We start from the raw sequence: 18,299 nt of genomic DNA on the forward strand, positions 1-18,299 counted from the left end.
GAAAAAGCAAGGATGCATAGGAAGCATGAGTTGATCATTTTGGAAATTACAGGCAGATCTTCTTGCTCCCCAATATTTATAGCTGAGTATCTAAGTGTTGTGGCTACATCTTATTTCTTACTCTAACCCTTTCACTGAACTGTGGCATCCTTACCTAATTAATCTTCCCAACTAGATTTTTTTCTGGAAAAGGTTTTGTCAGTACCATAGTGCTTTTTACTTGACATGATTTGTCTCTCAATAAGGTCTAATTGGTGGTATGGTACCAAAAAACATGGGGTTTGGCATTAGTGAAAAGTGGATTCAAATTCTGCCTCTGCCACATCCACATGTGTAAGATGAGAACAAAACTATCACACACATTGCATGGATTTAAAAAAGGCTATCAAGGGGCACCTGGGTGGCTTAGTCAGTTAAGCGTCTGCCTTTGGCTTGGGCCATGATCTCAGGTTCCTGGGATCAAGCCCCATGTCAGGCTCTGCACTCAGCATGGAGTCCACTTGTCCCTTTCCCTCTGCTCCTCTCTCTCTACTTGTGTTTTGTCTCTCTCTTTCTCTCTATCTTTAAGAAATAATTTTTTTTTTTTTAAAGGGATTGAGTCAGTGTCCAGCACACTCTTAGCAAGAATAGAGTTTGAGGGACGCCTGGGTGGCTCAGTTGGTTGGACGACTGCCTCAGGCTCAGGTCATGATCTCAGAGTCCCGGGATCGAGTCCCGCATCGGGCTCCCAGCTCCATGTGGAGTCTGCTTCTCCCTCTGACCTTCTCCTCGCTCATGCTCTCACTGTCTCTCTCTCGAATAAATAAATAAAATCTTTAAAAAAAAAAAAAAAGAATAGAGTTTGATAAGCCTTCTTCCTTCATTCCTGGCAAACCAGTTTGATAAATTCGTGGCAGGATTCACTTATAAGATCTCTCTTCATTCTCAGTAAGGACAACATAGAATTAGCTATGTTTGCCATCTGCTCCTTTTTTCCAAGTTGTTTCCTCTGATCAAGAATGGCTTGTCCTTCCCACTTCGCCCCTCACCCCATCCTATTCATGCTTTTATTTCTTCTAAGCTCAGCCCAAATTCTAATTTTGTACCATCTGTACCATCTAACACGGTGTTTATATACAGGAGTACCTACCACATAAATATTTGCGAATGTTACTGAACACTAAGGTAATCAAAAAATATTTTAAAGAAATAAACTTGTTTAGAAGGAAATGTTTGTAGGTACTCAAAGTGATACAGCAGTTTATCACATGTTAAAAAAATAAACACATAAAAGAGCCACAGAATAAAGCAGGTGTCAAGAATTTCATTTTTTTAAAAAGCACTTAATTCTAAACACTAAGGTCCCAAACCAGGGCACACTAATAATTTATTTATTAATTTTTTAAAAAAGATTTTGTGTATTTATTTATTTGTCAGAGAGAGAGAAAGAAAGCACAAGCAGGCAGAGGCAGAGAGAGAAGCGGGCTCCCTGCTGAGCAAGAAGCCCCACATGGGACTCGATCCCAGGATCCTGGGATCATGACCTGAGCCAAAGGCAGCTGCTTAACCGACTGAGCCACCCAGGCCTCCCTATTTATTTATTAATTTAAAGTAACATCTTCCATGCTCATTGATTGGTAGAACCAATATCATTACAACATCCATACTAACCAAAGCAATCTACAGAGTCAATGCAAACCATATTAAAATACCAACAGCATTTTTCACAGAACTAGAACAAATAACACTAAAATTTGTATGGAACTATAAAAGACCCCAAATAGCCAAAATGATCTTGAAAACAAAGAAAAAAACTGTAAGTGTCACAATCCTAACTTAACTACAAAGCTGTAGTAATCAGAACAGTATGGAGTAACACAAGAACAGATATATAGATCAATGGAACAGAATACAAAGGAGACAAGAATATACAATGGGAAAAAATCTCTTCAACAAATGGTGCTGGGAAAACTTGACTGCTACAGGCAAAAACAAACAAACAAATCAACAACAACAACAAAACCTGAAGAAACTACCACTTCCTTACACCATACACAAAAATAAACTCAAAATGAATTAAGATCCTAAATCTGAGACCTGAAACCATAAAATTCCTAGAAGAAAACATGGGCAGTAGTTTCTTTTACATTAACCATAGAAACATTTTTCCAGGTATGTCCCTTCTGGCAAAATTAAACTACCGGGACTACACCAAAATAAAAAGCTTTTGCACGGGAAGGAAACCATTAACAAAACAAAAAGGCGATCTACTGAATGGGAAAAGATATTTGCAAATGATATATCTGATAAGGGGCTAATATCTAAAATATGTAAAGAACTTATACAACTCAATACCAAAAAGAACCAAATAATCCAATTTTAAAAATGACTATAGGACCTGAACAGACATTTCTCCAAAGAGTATAACCAGATGGCCAACAGACTAACATCAGAGAAATGTAAATCAAAACCATGATGCTCTATTGCCTCATACCTGTCAGAATGGCTAAAATCAAAAACATAAGAAACAAGTGTTGATGAGGATATGGAGAAAAAGGAATGCTTGTGTATTGTTGGTGGGAATGCAAACTGGCATAGCTCCTGTGGGAAACAGTATGGAGGTACCTCAAAAAATTAAAAATAGAATTACCATATGATCCAGTAACTCTACTACTGGGTACTTATCAAAAGAAAATGAAAACACTAATTCAAAAAGATAATTGCACCCCTATGTTTATTGCAGCATTATTTACAAGAGCCAAGATATGGAAGCAGCCCAAGTATCCATCAACAGATGAATGGCTGTAGAAGATGTGATATATACCACCATTTTCTACCACAATGGAATACTACTCAGTCATAAAAAAAGAATGACATCTTGCCATTTGCAACAACACGGATGGATCTATAGGATATAATGCTATTATAAGCAAAATAAGTCAGAGAAAGACAAATACCATATGATTTCACTCATATCTAAAACTTAAGAAACAAATGAACAAAGAGAAAAGGAGAAACATAAAAAAGCAGACACTTAAATATAGAGAACAAACTGGTGGTTGCCAGAGGGGAGGTGGGTAGGAGAAATGCGTGAAATAGGTGAAGAGGATTAAGACTAGCGCTAACGTGATGAGTGCTAATGTATAGAACTGTTGTATCATTATACTTGAAACTAATATAACACTGTATGGTAATTATACCTGAACCAAAAAATGGTTAAATAAATATGTAAAAAAACATAACATCACATCACATCCAAGGATCTCATACATTTTCTCTCATAACTAAGAAAGGCAAGAAAATTACCTTTTCTCTGTGTCACCAATTCTGAATATTTCTCTTTATCCCAATGCCCCCACATCTCTATCCTCTCTACCTTCAGAATTCAAAGGCAAAGTTTGTTGTCCCCAAATACATTAGTAAATGCTTTCCCATCTTCTCCTAATAGAAGGATCTTCGACTTTATCTGGGGGAATATCTCACTGTGCAGTCACCTTCAGTGACCTAAAGTAGCCTCGCAGGGGATGATTTTTCTTTGTGGACCTTGATGCTGCCTTGAAAGTTTACGGTCATAAATTGTTATCTACGGAGGACAATTTCTCACACTTGATGAAATAATTACCTAGATGCCAAAAGAAGACCACCCTCCGACCGATGCCATTGCATTCTCTTGCCTCATGATTCACAGGAAGCATAGCCTACATTTTGAGTAACTTACAGACAGTCTCACCTGGGATTACAAAATATAGCTAGGAGATTCAAAAAGAAGTGATCGTCGGACTACAGGACACCATGTGTTATCTGGTGGCGCCTTCCGGGAAAGCCTGATACTACAACTCAGCTCTGTTAAACACAAACACTTGCAAAATCAAGAGCAAGAATTCTGGGAGCAGGGAAAGAGTACTGCTCATGTAATAATGTGAACTCCAGAGCCGGGAGAGTCTGCCGCACTTGCAGCAAGCCCGTGTGAGAAGCCGGAGATTCCTGGACATTTCAAAGCTCCTCCCTCATTTTGGGGATGTGTGCCAAACCCAGCTCAAAGGACAGCCTGTCACTTCCTGAGGGCTGTTGGTAAAAGCCCAAATCAACAGGTAGGTCAGAGAACCAGGACTCATAAATGGAACAAGGCTATGACATCAAAGGCTTTCACAGCAGTGAGGCCAACTTCATGGAGCCCATCTCTGCAAATGCAGTATGAATTCGTGGGAAAATCAGATTTGCTTCATTCCAAAATTCCTCTTAAGTGAACATGCGAACTAGTGGGATCAAATTCTGGATCCACCAGCCGGCAACTCTGGGCAAGTCTCTAAACCTTTGGGCCTCAGTTTCCCTATCTATAAAATGGGGATAATAGTACCTATTTCATAAAGTTGTTTGGAGGGCTAAATGAGTTAAAATGAATCAAGTGCTTAGACTGGTGACTGGCACACAGAAAGCACTCAAGACATGTTCAACTACAGGCATACGATGTCTCTATGGAATGGGAATGCAGGTCACACAAAGATCATGTTGAATCACATCTTTGTGCCTAAAGATGACAGATGAGACAATTAGGTAAAGATCATGGGCCCTGGAGTAAGGAACAGTAGTACAATGAACAGGCAATGGAGCTCTCTTAAAGGAAGCTCATGGACTTTATTGAGAGATTCAATTCAATACAAGTAAGTAAAAATGCGGAGTGTTGGCAATCACTGATGGTAACCAACTCTGCAATGATAGAACCTCCCGTTCTGTCCACGGCCCTCAGCTACTAAAAGGCTTCTAAGGAATTATTTAATTTAAAAACTGAGAAACAATTGAGGCTGAGTATGGTACCCAAACAAGAAAGAGAGGAAGCCCCTAACTCTGTCTTAAAGTAAAAATCTCCCTTGCAACTGCTCCAAATTCCTTTTTTGGACTAAGTTAGGAACGTGGCTGAAGAAACCAACAGTTGATTGGCTGGGCCATCCCCTCCCCTCTGCCCATCACATCTGACACAGAATCTACCGGAGGAAGAACTACAACCCTTCAGATAAGTTTACCTCCAGTTATGAAATGCAAAGAACAGGAGTCCAAAATGACAGTCCTTCCTCCGCCCCCCCCACCAACCCCCCTACCAGGCAGGGCAGCCCTTTAATGAATGGCCTCTCCAGCTGCTCCCTCACCATACTTGCAGACTTTACAGCTCTTGCATGTGCTGGAATTACAAGTCATTAAAGAGCCACTTTGAAAACACAATAAAGACCTTCTTCTCTGACTGCCACAACCTTCCATCCCATAAAAACCTCAGGCCAAGGCTTCAACAGCAAGATGTTTACAGCCAGCTCCCGAACAGTTTAAGCAGGGCAAGGAACAGGGTGGGGTGGGAGGAAATGAGGCACAACAAAAGAAGGGAAGTTTCTTTTTCCTTCTTTTTTTCTTTTCAAAAGAAACTTCGGCTAAGGTGATTTGCAGCCTTTATCCCGTAGCTGAACCACCACCCAACCCTTGGTAAAAGGCATCTGAGATTTCATCCTTTTTCCTCAGGAAGATTTTAGCCAAGAAAGCCACTCTGCTGAGGCCAAGTGTGGAAAGACAGGATTACAATCTCATGCCTCACACTGCAGGCTGAAGTATGTAACATTGTACCAAATGTAATCTGCCCATTTTCAAGGAGAAAGCAATTAAAACTTTTAACGACTGTGCTTTTAAATTACAATTAAACCTCTATGAAAGCAAGGCAAAAAGCAAAGGCAATGACAAGGAAATTACTACCATAACCAAATCTGATTATAAACAGTTATTCCAATTTTCTTTTATTCTTTTTCCTGTCCTTCTCTGCTATAAATACCAAACTTCCTCTATCACAAAACAAGATCAACTCCATAGACTTCTCTTTCAGAAGCTGAATTATATGGAAAAAACAAAACCTAGGAAATTATGGGAAAGGCGACAGATAATTTGGGTTCTTTTTAATTGTCGATTAAAGTTGAAACAAGTGAATACAAACTCTCAATTATAAACTTTTAGTTGATGCTGATACGATCCTCACCCTTCCAGCTGCATTAGTGAGGTCACTTTCCATACATAAATGACCATTATGACCCCAAAACGATAATTTCCTAAACCAGAACAGCTTTACTCCAACAGGATTACCTAGGTTCTTGAAGGTAAAATATTCTTAATGCTAACATTTACGGACGTAGTGAAAACATGCTCTTATCATGATTTCTGTATTTGCGAAATGCTCACCCAACTATAAACCAGTCCTTCTGCCTCCCTATCCACCCACCGTGAACTCTTGAATTCTATAGGGGAAAAAAAAAATCACTGATGGGCTTTCATGTGATAATATTAAATTTCTTTAGAAAAGAAAAAACACTTCAGGGATTGCAAAACGTATTTAAAAATGATTCTGTGTAACATTAATAATCACCCAAAGGTAAGTCATTTCTTCGATGTCCTCCTTTAATAGGAACAGGAATAAAGAAACAACCAAGTGCCTCCCTAATGCAGTGCTATGTTCTTGTCCTTTACCTATTCTAATTTAAAAGCTAAAAGATCCTGGGAAACTTCGGATTAATTTTTGATTTAAAACTTAGACTCTTCATCCTGTATTTTTCCCGTTACCATGCAACAAATGCATATCAAGGCCATATGCCTCAAGACAAAATTCAGAGCAATAGGACATAGATGCCAAGTACTTTTTCCCCTGAAAAACATATAACCCACACCCTTGAAAAAGGACTCTAGAATTCTCCATTATTTTTGAAGAGCAAAAAATCTCTTCCAAAGCTATAGGTTATAAAGATTTCCAGAAGCCACATCATACATAGCATAGTTAACTAGTATTTTTTGGTTAACGTGCTACATACTTTACCCAGACTGATAATTTTCATAATAATACTATGTAATAAACACTATTATGATCTCCATCTTACAAAAGAATTAACTAAGAAATACAGAAGGTTAAAAACATTTGCCTAAGCTCCCTGAAGAGCTGGGGTTCAAAACATAGCCTGTCCAACACCACAGTATAAACTCCTAATTATTCGATTACTTGACTATCTACCTACCTGCCTAAGCACTTAATAAATGATCCCTCAAAAAAACATGTAGGCATGGATGTACTTCTACTTTTCTATGCAAAGTACAAAACATCTTAACCAAAAAGAACCATATGAATCGCAATCCGAGCTTCCAAATCCATCATGATAACACTGATTTTATTCCCATATAAAACCTGAATCTACCTTAATTATGGGAAAAGTTTCTTTAAAAAGTTCTTCCTTTTAATTATAACTACCATACACTGAGGTAAGATGTTTTTACAGGTTTACCAGCTAAATAATCTCTTCTTCCTCACCCTTCTTAATTCTTCACACTCTTCCAATTTCTTTTTGTTTCTTTCTTCTGTTTCAAAGTCCATGATCTCTGCCTGCTGTGTCTAAAATTACCCCCACTACCCCATCTGCCATAAATGAACACAAGTCTGGCTCATATTCAAATAACGAGGTTGGGAAGCACGTTAGTCTTTATCCCGTAAAGACTTACGGTCATCTTACCACACTTACTCAGATGCAGACACACTCACCACCCAGGACATCGTGAAGTTGGACCCCTGAAGTTGGGCCTGTCTCAAGCTATCAAATTGTTACTGGCCAAGGGAGGATCTGGGCGCCTCATGGCTCTTCATTGCAGTGGCCTCCCCTTCTGTCTTGCCCATAGGAGAGACACCAAGTAGGAAGAAGGCCAAACAAAGGTGATTTCTACTACTGGATAAAGGGAATTTCAGCCCCTTTTTATCTCCCTTGCTCACAGAAAGGTGTTTTGGGCACTGGCTTATTTGGAACCACTTTGTCAATTCTCTTTGTCTTCACCACCTACACACAGAGAATTAAACCAACAAGAAGAAGAAGAAAAGCACTACTACCAGAAAACTGATAAAGAAAGTGTATCTGTTGGGTTTTATACCCAAATAATGCCCAAAAGTCTTTAGTGGCTTTCTCTGTACTGATGTGCAGAACCCATTATAAAAACTCCTGTAGCAATCATCAGATACGTGGCTCATGAATTGTTTTTGAAACCTTTCTACCTATTGCAAAGAATTATAATTCTAACTCTTGACTCCAAAAGATTTTTTAAGATATTGCTTTGGGGGCACCTGGGTGGCTCAGTGGGTCAAAGCATCTGCCTTCGGTTTGGGTCATGGTCCCAGGGTCCTGGGATCGAGCCCCGCATTGGGCTCTCTGCTCAGCAAGGAGCCTGCTTCCTCCTCTCTCTCCGCCTGCCTCTCTGCCTACTTGTGATCTCTGTCAAATAAATAAATAAAATCTTAAAAAAAAAAAAAAAAGATACTGCTTTGGATAAATATACTAAGTTGAACATGAAGTTTATGAAAAGCCATATCTTATAAATCATACATAAAAGGGAGGGAGCAAGAGATAAAACAAGAATATACAGAGTTATCTAAAGAGAATGATTATTTGGGATAATTTCATGTAGAAAGAGCTTTGCTTTATGAATGTCATTTGATCTTCTCATAAATTAGCAAACATTCAAGAAAGATGCCTTTCAGAATTTGACCATGACCTACAATAAGGAATACACACATCCCATGAAATGAAAATTTTAAAAACCATTACTTACCCATGCTAATTACAACACATTCTGATTTTTTTTAATACTGCTGATGACATGCTAAATCGGTTTCATGGCTCACTAGTGAATCACAAGCCATTATTTGAAAACCTCTGCTCTACAAGAATCACAACATGTCAGAATACAGAAAGACAAAAAGTTGCTAAACCTGACAATCTTGATGGACTAATCACACCCCAAGAGGCTCAATGAACTAAAAATTTTAGTGTGATCTGAACTAAAAGTCAAACATACAAAAAAAAATTTCCAAATAACATCTGCATTAAGAACAAGTTTTGTATTAAGAAGAGCTTAAGTAAAAAGCACAGAAGGAAAAATAGATGTTTGAGATACTGAACAAACCCATCAGTTCTCATCTTCATTCAATAAACTATCACTATAAAATACGTACCAAACACTGGGACAAATGACCCCAATATCTTGTATTTTATATGCTACCCTACTCCCAATCTGATTTTCTTTTAATATTTCAAGGTTGGGGGGCACCTGGGTGGCTCAGTTGGTTGGGCATCTGTCTTCGGCTGAGGTCATGATCTCCAAGTCCTGGGATTGAGCTGGCGTCGGGCTCCCTGCTGTGGGGAAGCCTGCTTCTCCCTCTGTCCCTTGTCCTACTCATGCATGCATCCTCCCTCCTCCTCTCTCCCTAATAAATAAATAAATAAATAATCTTTTAAACAAATATTCAAGATTAGGGATGCCTCGGTCAGTTAGGTGACCGACTCTTGGTTTCGGCTCAGGTCGTGATTTCAAGGTTGTGGGATGGAACCCCACATCAGGCTCCACATTGAGCACGGAGTCTGCTTCAGAGTCTCACTCTCTACCCCTCTGCTTCCTCATTCCCTGCTTGCTCACACTCTCACTAAAATAAATAAAAATGAAATCTTAAAAAAATCTTTTTTCAAGATTAGCTGTAGAGGGTTGCAGAGAAGGAAGTAGTCTCTTGCCAACTGGGATCAGTACCGACGCCAAGTCCTAACCCTGGCTGCCCTTCTCTCCAGCACAAATGCAGGAGAGAGAATCTGCTACGAAGTTCCCCCACCTCTGCTAGCATTTGAATTAGGAACATGTATATGGTGAACCCATGGAACAGAAAGAGAAATATTCTCAAACTGCTAGTAAGTTTTAGCTAGACACCTTCCTTGATCATCGTTTAGAAATACTGGCAAGCCAAAGTAAGGAAATTATTTGGACTGATCATGACTAATAAGTAACTAAAGGTGGCAAAAGTCTGTAACAAAGTGAGCGTGATTTCATAGTAAATAATGTTCTTTCTCCAGAAATGGAACGTAATACCTTTTAAATTACTAATACTTCTGTTGCTAGAAGCGTAAGATTCCTTACACCAGTGGGAAACTAGAACAGATAATGTGAAAATCCCTTTCAACTCAAAGAAATCTGTAATTATTAGTTTAAATCTCAACATTAGATAACATTTTGGAGGGATGTTAGATGGTGAGATAGTCTTTTAGGCATCCACAAACGATAATCCTACCAATCAGCAAAAACGTAATGAAGATCCCACTCCCCACCCTCTCCCAAATCAATGGCTAGTCAATGAAAACAAAATTAAATGTTTCAAATTTCAAAATACCACCACCTGGTTTCACGAGTACATACGTAAGTTGAAATCTTGCAAATTATTCATTTTAAATCGATATGAATCATTGTGACCTCAATTAAACTAAAACTGTTTGAAAAAAACACTATTACCAACCTGTAAACAAATTACTTCATTGCACCAATCAAAAACATCAACATTAGAGCTGCACCCCAATATTTCCTAACTTTCTCTTTTAAATTCATTTTCTCATATATTCAAGTTTTATTGCATTCTTCTCACTTTCCTAAACCAGCAATCACCAAAAAGCACAGTAACTAAGCTCTAATGAGCATCTCGGTTTTTCTACTGCAATTCAAATGGCCCATTATTATACTATGGAATGTATCTCTCCTTTAACAATTTAAATCACTGCCCAAATGTGTGCAGATCCTTTAACGATTTCATTTCCTTCTTTCCATTAGTTAAGGAAATTCATTTCTGAGCACTTCCATGCTACCATTTTATGGCTCAACTGTCATTTTCTTCCCTGGCTCCTTATCCTGCAGCCACGTGAAACAGACTCTGAAGACTAACAAGGGAAAGGAGGGAAACCAACAAGGCTACTCACATCAGATTTGGAGGACATGTTCTCCTCCACGTCAGAATCATTGGGATCCACGATATCGTCAAATGGCGGTAACGTTGATTTCTTCTTCTCGGAGGTCTCACTTTCAATTTTGACCTTTCCCATCTTGACGTGAGATTTATCTTTTATCTGTTTTTTGTCGGCAGAACACGTGAGAATCAGTGGTGGCGCGCTAGAAAAACTCTTAAATAAAGCCTCTGAGCTACTCTTTTTCCTTTTTTTGGCGGAGAGTTCTTCGGAATCTGAAATGGGGGGCCTTTTACTAGGAGCCTTCTTGTCTTGCTGTCCACTGGTGATGGTGAGTAAGTTACTGTCTGGTTTTGGCTCTTTCGACATGGGTTTCGGTTCCTTGAAGGCCATCTTAGGAACGATTTTTTCTTCTTTCAGTGGTTTGTTTTCTTTGGGTTTCTTAGAGGATTCTTTGGAAGATTTGTTGTGATCCCTGGAAGGTTCTTTGAAGGCACTTTTATGTTCTCTGGAGTCTTTAGAAGGTTTTTCCTTGTGCTCCTTCATTAATTTGTGAGGCTTTGAAAAACTGGTGCTGCTGCTGCTGCTGCTGCTGCTACTGCTGCTGCTGCTGCTGCTGCTACAGCTGCTGCTGCTGCTGCTACTGCTGCTGCTACTGCTGCTGCTGCAGCTGCTGCTGCTGCTGCTGCTGGTGTGGATGCTCCTGTTGGGGTCCTGCAGAAACGGGACAACAAGATGCAACTCAGAGCTGTGGAGCAAGTGGGAGGCGCGAGCCAGCATCCTGGCACGTCCCACCTGCACGAGAAGGCTCTTTGCCAACCAGAGCCTCAATCTAGCAGGTGGGGACAGGGTGTGTGAGGAGCACCATGAGCAAGGGGCACGAGGGTCAAGGAATTCAGGGAGGCCAGCTGTCTGCCTCGTCACAACAAGCGTGGCGCTCTAAGCATCTCAGGTCAACAGTTGCTCACTGAGGGTCTGTTCTGGGAGATACACAGAAGCCTAACACACGGCCCCTACTCTTATTAAATAGCACACAGCTAGGAGTCGTGCTGGTTCCAAGAGCCACCGATAACATGCCAGGACAACAAAACCAAGGGGGTCGTTGATTCCAGTGGGGGCACTGGACAAGAAGAATTCAGAAATGTGGGGAGAATTCAAGCCTGAACTAGATACTCAAGAATAAACAGGTAATTACCAGGAAGAGAGGAATGAGAAAGTACTTGGAGACCAGGGACTAGAGTATACCACAACAATGAGGGATCAAAGCACAGATTATACTTGGGGAGCAGCGTTCAGCTCCAGCGAAGATTGAGAAGGAGGCAGAAAAATAGCCAAGGGTCACAGACAATATTAAATTTTAAATGGCTTCTTAATATAAAGAGTCACAAGGCTCAAGAAAGAAAATAATTCTCAATTTGAGATAAAAGGCAATTATTTTTTGCCATCCAAATTTCAACAGTTAAGAAATATGTCTCCCATCTACAAGCAAAGAAAAAAAAATTAACAGAAGAAACATTTTATCTGATAGTTATTAAATGGACTGCGAAGTCCTTAGTAATTATTGTTGTGTAATAATAAGGAAAGAGTTCATCACTGCCTATTCCATTCTAAATGTGTTACCTACTTTTCACTCATATAAGTATCCCAGAATATATAACCTACATAGAACCTTTCTATTTAGGAACAAAATTTAAATCCATATTTAACATATTTGTGAACCTCTACCATTAATAGTAAGAGTAAGAAACAGAAGTAGATCCTTGACATGCAAAAACTCACATCAATACTATGAAAGAAAAGCTCTTTCTTGCTTACTTTGACTTCCTAATGGAACCAACGATGAATAAATGTCCAAATTTTCAATCAGAATTTACATCTCCATGGTTTCTCCTTATTACGCTGTACCTCTAACTCACCCACTTAAAATCAGTGACATGTATCCCAATCTTGTATCCTTTCAATATCTGGCATGATACAGAAAAGATAACTGGGCAGGGGTTATGCTTTTCCCTAAAATGAACAACATTTTTAGGATCCATGCCAAAAAATAAAAAAAATTAAAAAGCATATATATCAATAAACATCAGAAAATAATACCCTATATGAAGGAAAAAATAACAAAACTAAAAGGCAATCTACAGAATGGGAGAAGACATTTGCAAACGACATATCAGATAAAGAATTAGTATACAAAATATATAAAGAACTTCTAAAACTCAACACCCAAAAAACAATCCAGTTAAAAAATGGGCAGAAGATATGAATAGATAGACATTCAGATGGCCCACAGACGCATGAAAGGATGCTCAACATCACTCATCATCAAAGAAATACAAACCAAAACTACAATGACGTATCACCTCATACCTATTAGAATGGCTAAAATCAGAAACACAAGAAATGACAAGTGTTGGCAAGGATATGGAATAAAAGGAACACTCTTGCTCTGTTGGTGGGAATGCAAACTGATGCAGTCACTGTGGAAAACAATATGGGGGTTCCTCAAGAAGTCAAAAATAAAACTACTCTACGATCCAGCAATTGCATTATTAGGTATATATCCAAAGTATGCAAAAATACTAATTTGGGGACACCTGCATGGCTCAGTGGGTTAAGCCTCTGCCTTCGGTTCAGGTCATGATCTTAGGTCCTGGGATCAAGCCCCACACTGGGCTCTCTGCTCAGGAGGGAACCTACTTCCCCCTCTCCCTCTGCCTGCCTCTCTGCCTACTTGTGATCTCTGTCAAATAAATAAATAAAATCTTTTTAAAATACTAATTTGAAGGGATACATGCCTCTTTATGTTTATAGCGGCATTACTGACAAGAGTCAAATTATGGAAAAAGCCCCAATGTCCATCAACTGATGAATGGAAAAAGAAGCTGTGGTATAATACACGCGCGCGCGCACACACAGACACAGACACACACAGGAATATTATTCAGCCATAAAAAGAGAATGAAATCTTGTCAATCTTGTTGTTTGCAACAACATGAATGGGACTAGGGTATTACGCTAACCGAAACAAGTCAGTCAGAGAAAGACAAATACTGTATGATTTCACCCATGTGTGGAAACTTTTTTTTTTAAAGTAGCCCAATGTGGGGCTTGAACTCATGATTCTGAGATCAAGACCTAAGCTGAGATCAAGAGTCGGATGCTTAACCAACGAGCCACCCAGGCACTCCTATATATGGAATTTAAGAAACAAATGAACATGGGGGTGGGGGAGGAGGAAAAACCAAGAAGTAAGACTCTTAAATACAGAGAATAAACAGATGTTTGGGAGGGAGGGGAATGGGTGAAATAGGTGATGGGGATTAAGGAGTACACTTGTGATAAGCACCACTTGTATCCAAGTGAGGAATCACTCAAGTGAGGAATCACTCAATTCTACACCAGAAACTAACATCACATTGTATGTTAACTAACTGGCATTTAAATAAAAACTTGAAGAAGAAAAAAAAAAAAAGGTACTACTCAATGAAAAATTATTTTTCTGTGTTAGTAGTGGGACTATGTATTTTTTCTTCTCACATTTTTTCTCATTTGCTCAACAATAACAACAAAATGACAAATACCAATTATTCCATTTCTTTTTCTCAAGTGAGCATTTGGTTTCAAACTTCTAAAATGGAGAAATTTACTATGCAATGACATGCTTTTATGCACCAAACTAGATAATACCTTACAAAACATCTCAATTGAGATTTAAAAGCAGAATGCTAAAGATAGTATTCATATTACTGAAACTACATTATTTTATAAATTCCATTACAAGACATTTCCTGGCATGTTAAGCAATACTATGAATAATTAAAATAAAGTATAATGGGCAAACTAAATTAAGGAAGAACATTTGAAATCTAATATCCGTCAGTTTTTTTTAATTGGTTTGTTGACTCACTGAATTTCGATAATTTGCAATCAGTAGTTTAATTATGGCTCTAGAACACCCAAGCATTGCTGCTTAATAATCAACCTTCAAGGAGTATTACACATATTTTTTTAACGTGACTCTTAAAAATACAGATTTTTTATCTACCAACATGTTTTCAAATATTAAGCATTAAAAAATAGTAAATTTCAGTACCAAAAAACAACAAAAGAAACAAAAAAAAAAACTTCTACAGAGGTCCTTCCATGACTTTTAAAACCCTTTCATGGGACAAACAAGAATTCTTAATGCAAAGTCCGTAGTGGTATATGACACAGACTTTTGTGTCACAGAAAGTTTAAATTCTTGGGACACCTGGATGGCTCAGTGGGTTAAGCCTCTGCCTTGGGCTCAGGTCATGATCCTGGAATCGAGCCCCGCATTGGGCTCTCTGCTCAGCAGGGACCTGTTTTCTCCTCTTTCCCTGCCTGCCTCTCTGCCTACTTGTGATCTCTTTCTCTGTCAAATAAATAGATAAAATCTTAAAAAAAAAAAAGAAAGAAAGAAAGAAAAAGTCTAAATTATTGTCTTAATTACATACATATGATGTTAAGTATAAAACTCTAGAAATTTTATAACTTTTTACTCCCACGTTGGTCTAGGTATTTAATGCCCACTGTCAGCTTTTCACCAACCCAAAAAATCTTCATAAAAGCAAGCCACCCAGCTATTCTAGCACCTGCCCCTTTACCAAGAAGTTTTCTTTAAATTAAGACAACTGAGAAGTAAAAAGAAAACCCTATTCCGTAACAACACCCCAGATAAATAAAAATTTCAGGAATAACAAAAAGGTGGAAGAACGGTCCCTAGTATACTGGACAACATTTTCATTGTCCTTGGCCTTGTGATAAATGGCAAAGTTCAGATGTACTGTCCCCTGACTCCATAGTCATACATGCAATGACCATACAACAGAGACTTAGATGCAAAGTCAGGAATTAAACTCAGAGTAAAAGCTTTTACTAATTCTCAGCCTAGCTATCCCATATATATTGGAGATCAGGTCACTGGCTTTTAAAAATTTTTATTAAACTATTAATGTCAAGGGTGCCTGGGTGGCTCAGTGGGTTAGGCCTCTGCCTTTGGCTCAGGTCCTGATCTCAGGGTCCGGGAATTGAGGCTGCATCGGGCTCTCTGCTCAGCGGAGCCTGCTTCCCTGTCTCTCGCTCTCTGCCTGCCTCTCTGCCTACTTGTGATCTCTCTCTCTGTCAAATAAGTAAATAAAATCTTTTTTAAAAAAAATTATTAACATCAAAACGAAGTGCCACTAAGCAGAACAGACTAAGTACCATTCAATGTGAAGTTTACGCATCTTGTGTAATTCACATTCTCTTTGCCGGAGGCTCATTAGGACAAACTGAATACTAATATTAGGGAGTGCAAGTGTGAATAATTCAAATTTCAAAAATTTATGGTAAATGAGTGTTTAAACATACATATACATATTTGCACTAACTTTACTACCTGTCAATATAGGATACAGTATTTTCTTTTTTTCTCTCAGATGCTACTGAAAGCTTCATTGTTTTAATTTTCTGGAACAGAATGGATCCTTTTAATGTGTAATCGCTCATAATACTACTTGTCAGCAACTCTAGTAGATAGCTTGCAAAAAGGTCTTAACTAGTAGACAAAATAAGGTTTCTGATTATATGTGCTTTCAATTACTGTGTTATTGCCATGTCTCTTCCTAATACCACTGATAATGCAAAGCTGATTCTTTCTCCAGTTCCTGTCTCTTCTCTTTACTTATGCTGTTATTTTTGGTCTCTCTCCTATTTCAACTAGCTTCTGTGTGGTGCAAGATTTTCAGATCATTCTTATCTTGTTCAGTGAAATTTGAATATGGACAAATAAACTCTCCCAGAAGAGTTTTATTTATCCAAAAGTAATAAACTCTCCTCTAAACGTCTATCCACAGTACATCTGAAAAGAAACTGTAGAAACTGTAATATAGTCCAAGAGGTTATGCATACGAAAGACTGGGTAAAGCAGTAAAAAATAGGCTTTCAAACTAAAAATCTCTCCTGCAACACCATTAAACACATGACAAATGGCTTGGAGGGGTGAAAGACCATTTGAAGCTACAAATAAAGTATAAAAATTCAGGATTCTGGGAAAAAGGGGGACCTTCAATTTGACTTACCTCCCCCAACTTTAATCCCAAATCCAACCCACTGACCTTCTTGAACCAGTCAGCCCTGGGAACCAGCAGATTGTGAATGGGGCCTGAAGAATGTGGCCATGGAATTACAGGCATCTTGAAAGAGGATTGATACGGGGCTTGCTTTACTCTGGACTCACTAAGTAAGACTCAGAAGAGCTGGGCACACAGATAATGTGCACAAGTATGGTCAGCCTCCCTGTTCCGAAGGTATTCAGGAGGCACTCAACTGTAGGGAAAAAGGAAAAGAGTGGTCTTCTCCTGAGGCTGGAAATGCAGAGAGACCAGAAGGAAAGTAGAGGGTCTCCTAGGTGTGTACACATGAAACATACAACATGCCTGCTTCTACAGTAGAGGCTGAGATGCCTGTACTGTTCATCACTTTTAGGATTACAAAAACCTAAGGTCTCCTAACAACTCAACCTGAACTCCAACGCACATATAAATAACATATCTAAGGGCTGGTGAGAGTAGGAGAGAACAGACCTACCAGATTTTCTGAAGAACACAGACGAAACACTGAGGTCAAAAATAGTATCATTAGTTCAGAATAGGCACATGGAGAGTAAAAAACAGTTTCTATGGATTTAAAATATTATGTGAAATAAATTGTAAAACTAAAACCCTCAAGCTGAATAATTCAGTAGATAAATTAAAGGACAAGACAGACTTTAGATGATGGTATCAAGATCAACTGGAAGAAATCTCAGGCATAAAGTAAAATACAAAGAGACGAAAATCATTAATGGAAAAGAGAAGGAACCTGAAGAACAGACTGAGGAACTCTAACTGATGTACCAACCATAGGAAAAGTTCCAGAAGAATCTCTAGAAGGAGGAAAAGGAAAAGATGGGAGTGAGGCAGTAGTTAAAGTAATATGGAAAAAAAGGAAAGACTAAGTTGCAACCTCACAGGGCTCTTCAAAGATCCAGGCAGGACTAGTGAAAGAGACACACTCAAGAACATCACGCTAAAATTCCTCAACATTATTTAATGATAAAAAGAAAACTTTACAAATTACCAGAAAGAATAGTTACTTAAAACTAAAAAAGAATGAAATTACATGGGACTTTGTGCAAATAAGAAGAACAGTAAAACTGAGAGTGCTAAGAGAAAAAGCAGAACCACCCAAACATCCTACACACACAGTCAGTGTGAAAGAAGTGTTTGCCAAAATTTAAGGATTCAAAGAGCACATCACCCACTGCCCCATCTAAGAAAGGATTTGAGAAGGGATTTTAGCAAACAGTAACTGAATTAGAAATGAGACCTTTCATGTGTGGGAAGATGGAGAGGAGAGGAAATAGGAGTGCAATGTACCTTACTTTCTATATAGAACTAAATCCAAGTAGATAATCAACAATCTGGAATATGTAATAGAAGTGCTGAATGTGAATTACACACACACACACACACACACACACACACACACACACACACACACACA

At 38.6% G+C, this 18,299-nt stretch overlaps 1 protein-coding gene across 1 annotated transcript in view; it reads right to left on the reverse strand.

Annotated features, from left to right (window-relative positions):
* LOC111156605 (MLLT3, super elongation complex subunit) overlaps positions 1-18,299 on the reverse strand; it is a 287,500-nt gene that overhangs the window by 71,545 nt on the left and 197,656 nt on the right. Inside the window, exon 5 of the mRNA XM_022517595.1 lies at positions 10,767-11,465. Within this exon, the coding sequence (XP_022373303.1) occupies positions 10,767-11,465 (699 nt within the window). The remainder of the gene's footprint in view (positions 1-10,766; positions 11,466-18,299) is intronic.

Source organism: Enhydra lutris, unplaced genomic scaffold (assembly GCF_002288905.1).
Source record: "Enhydra lutris kenyoni isolate GAN:26980312 unplaced genomic scaffold, ASM228890v2 scaffoldscaffold47, whole genome shotgun sequence".
In the NCBI taxonomy this organism is placed as follows: domain Eukaryota; kingdom Metazoa; phylum Chordata; class Mammalia; order Carnivora; family Mustelidae; genus Enhydra; species Enhydra lutris.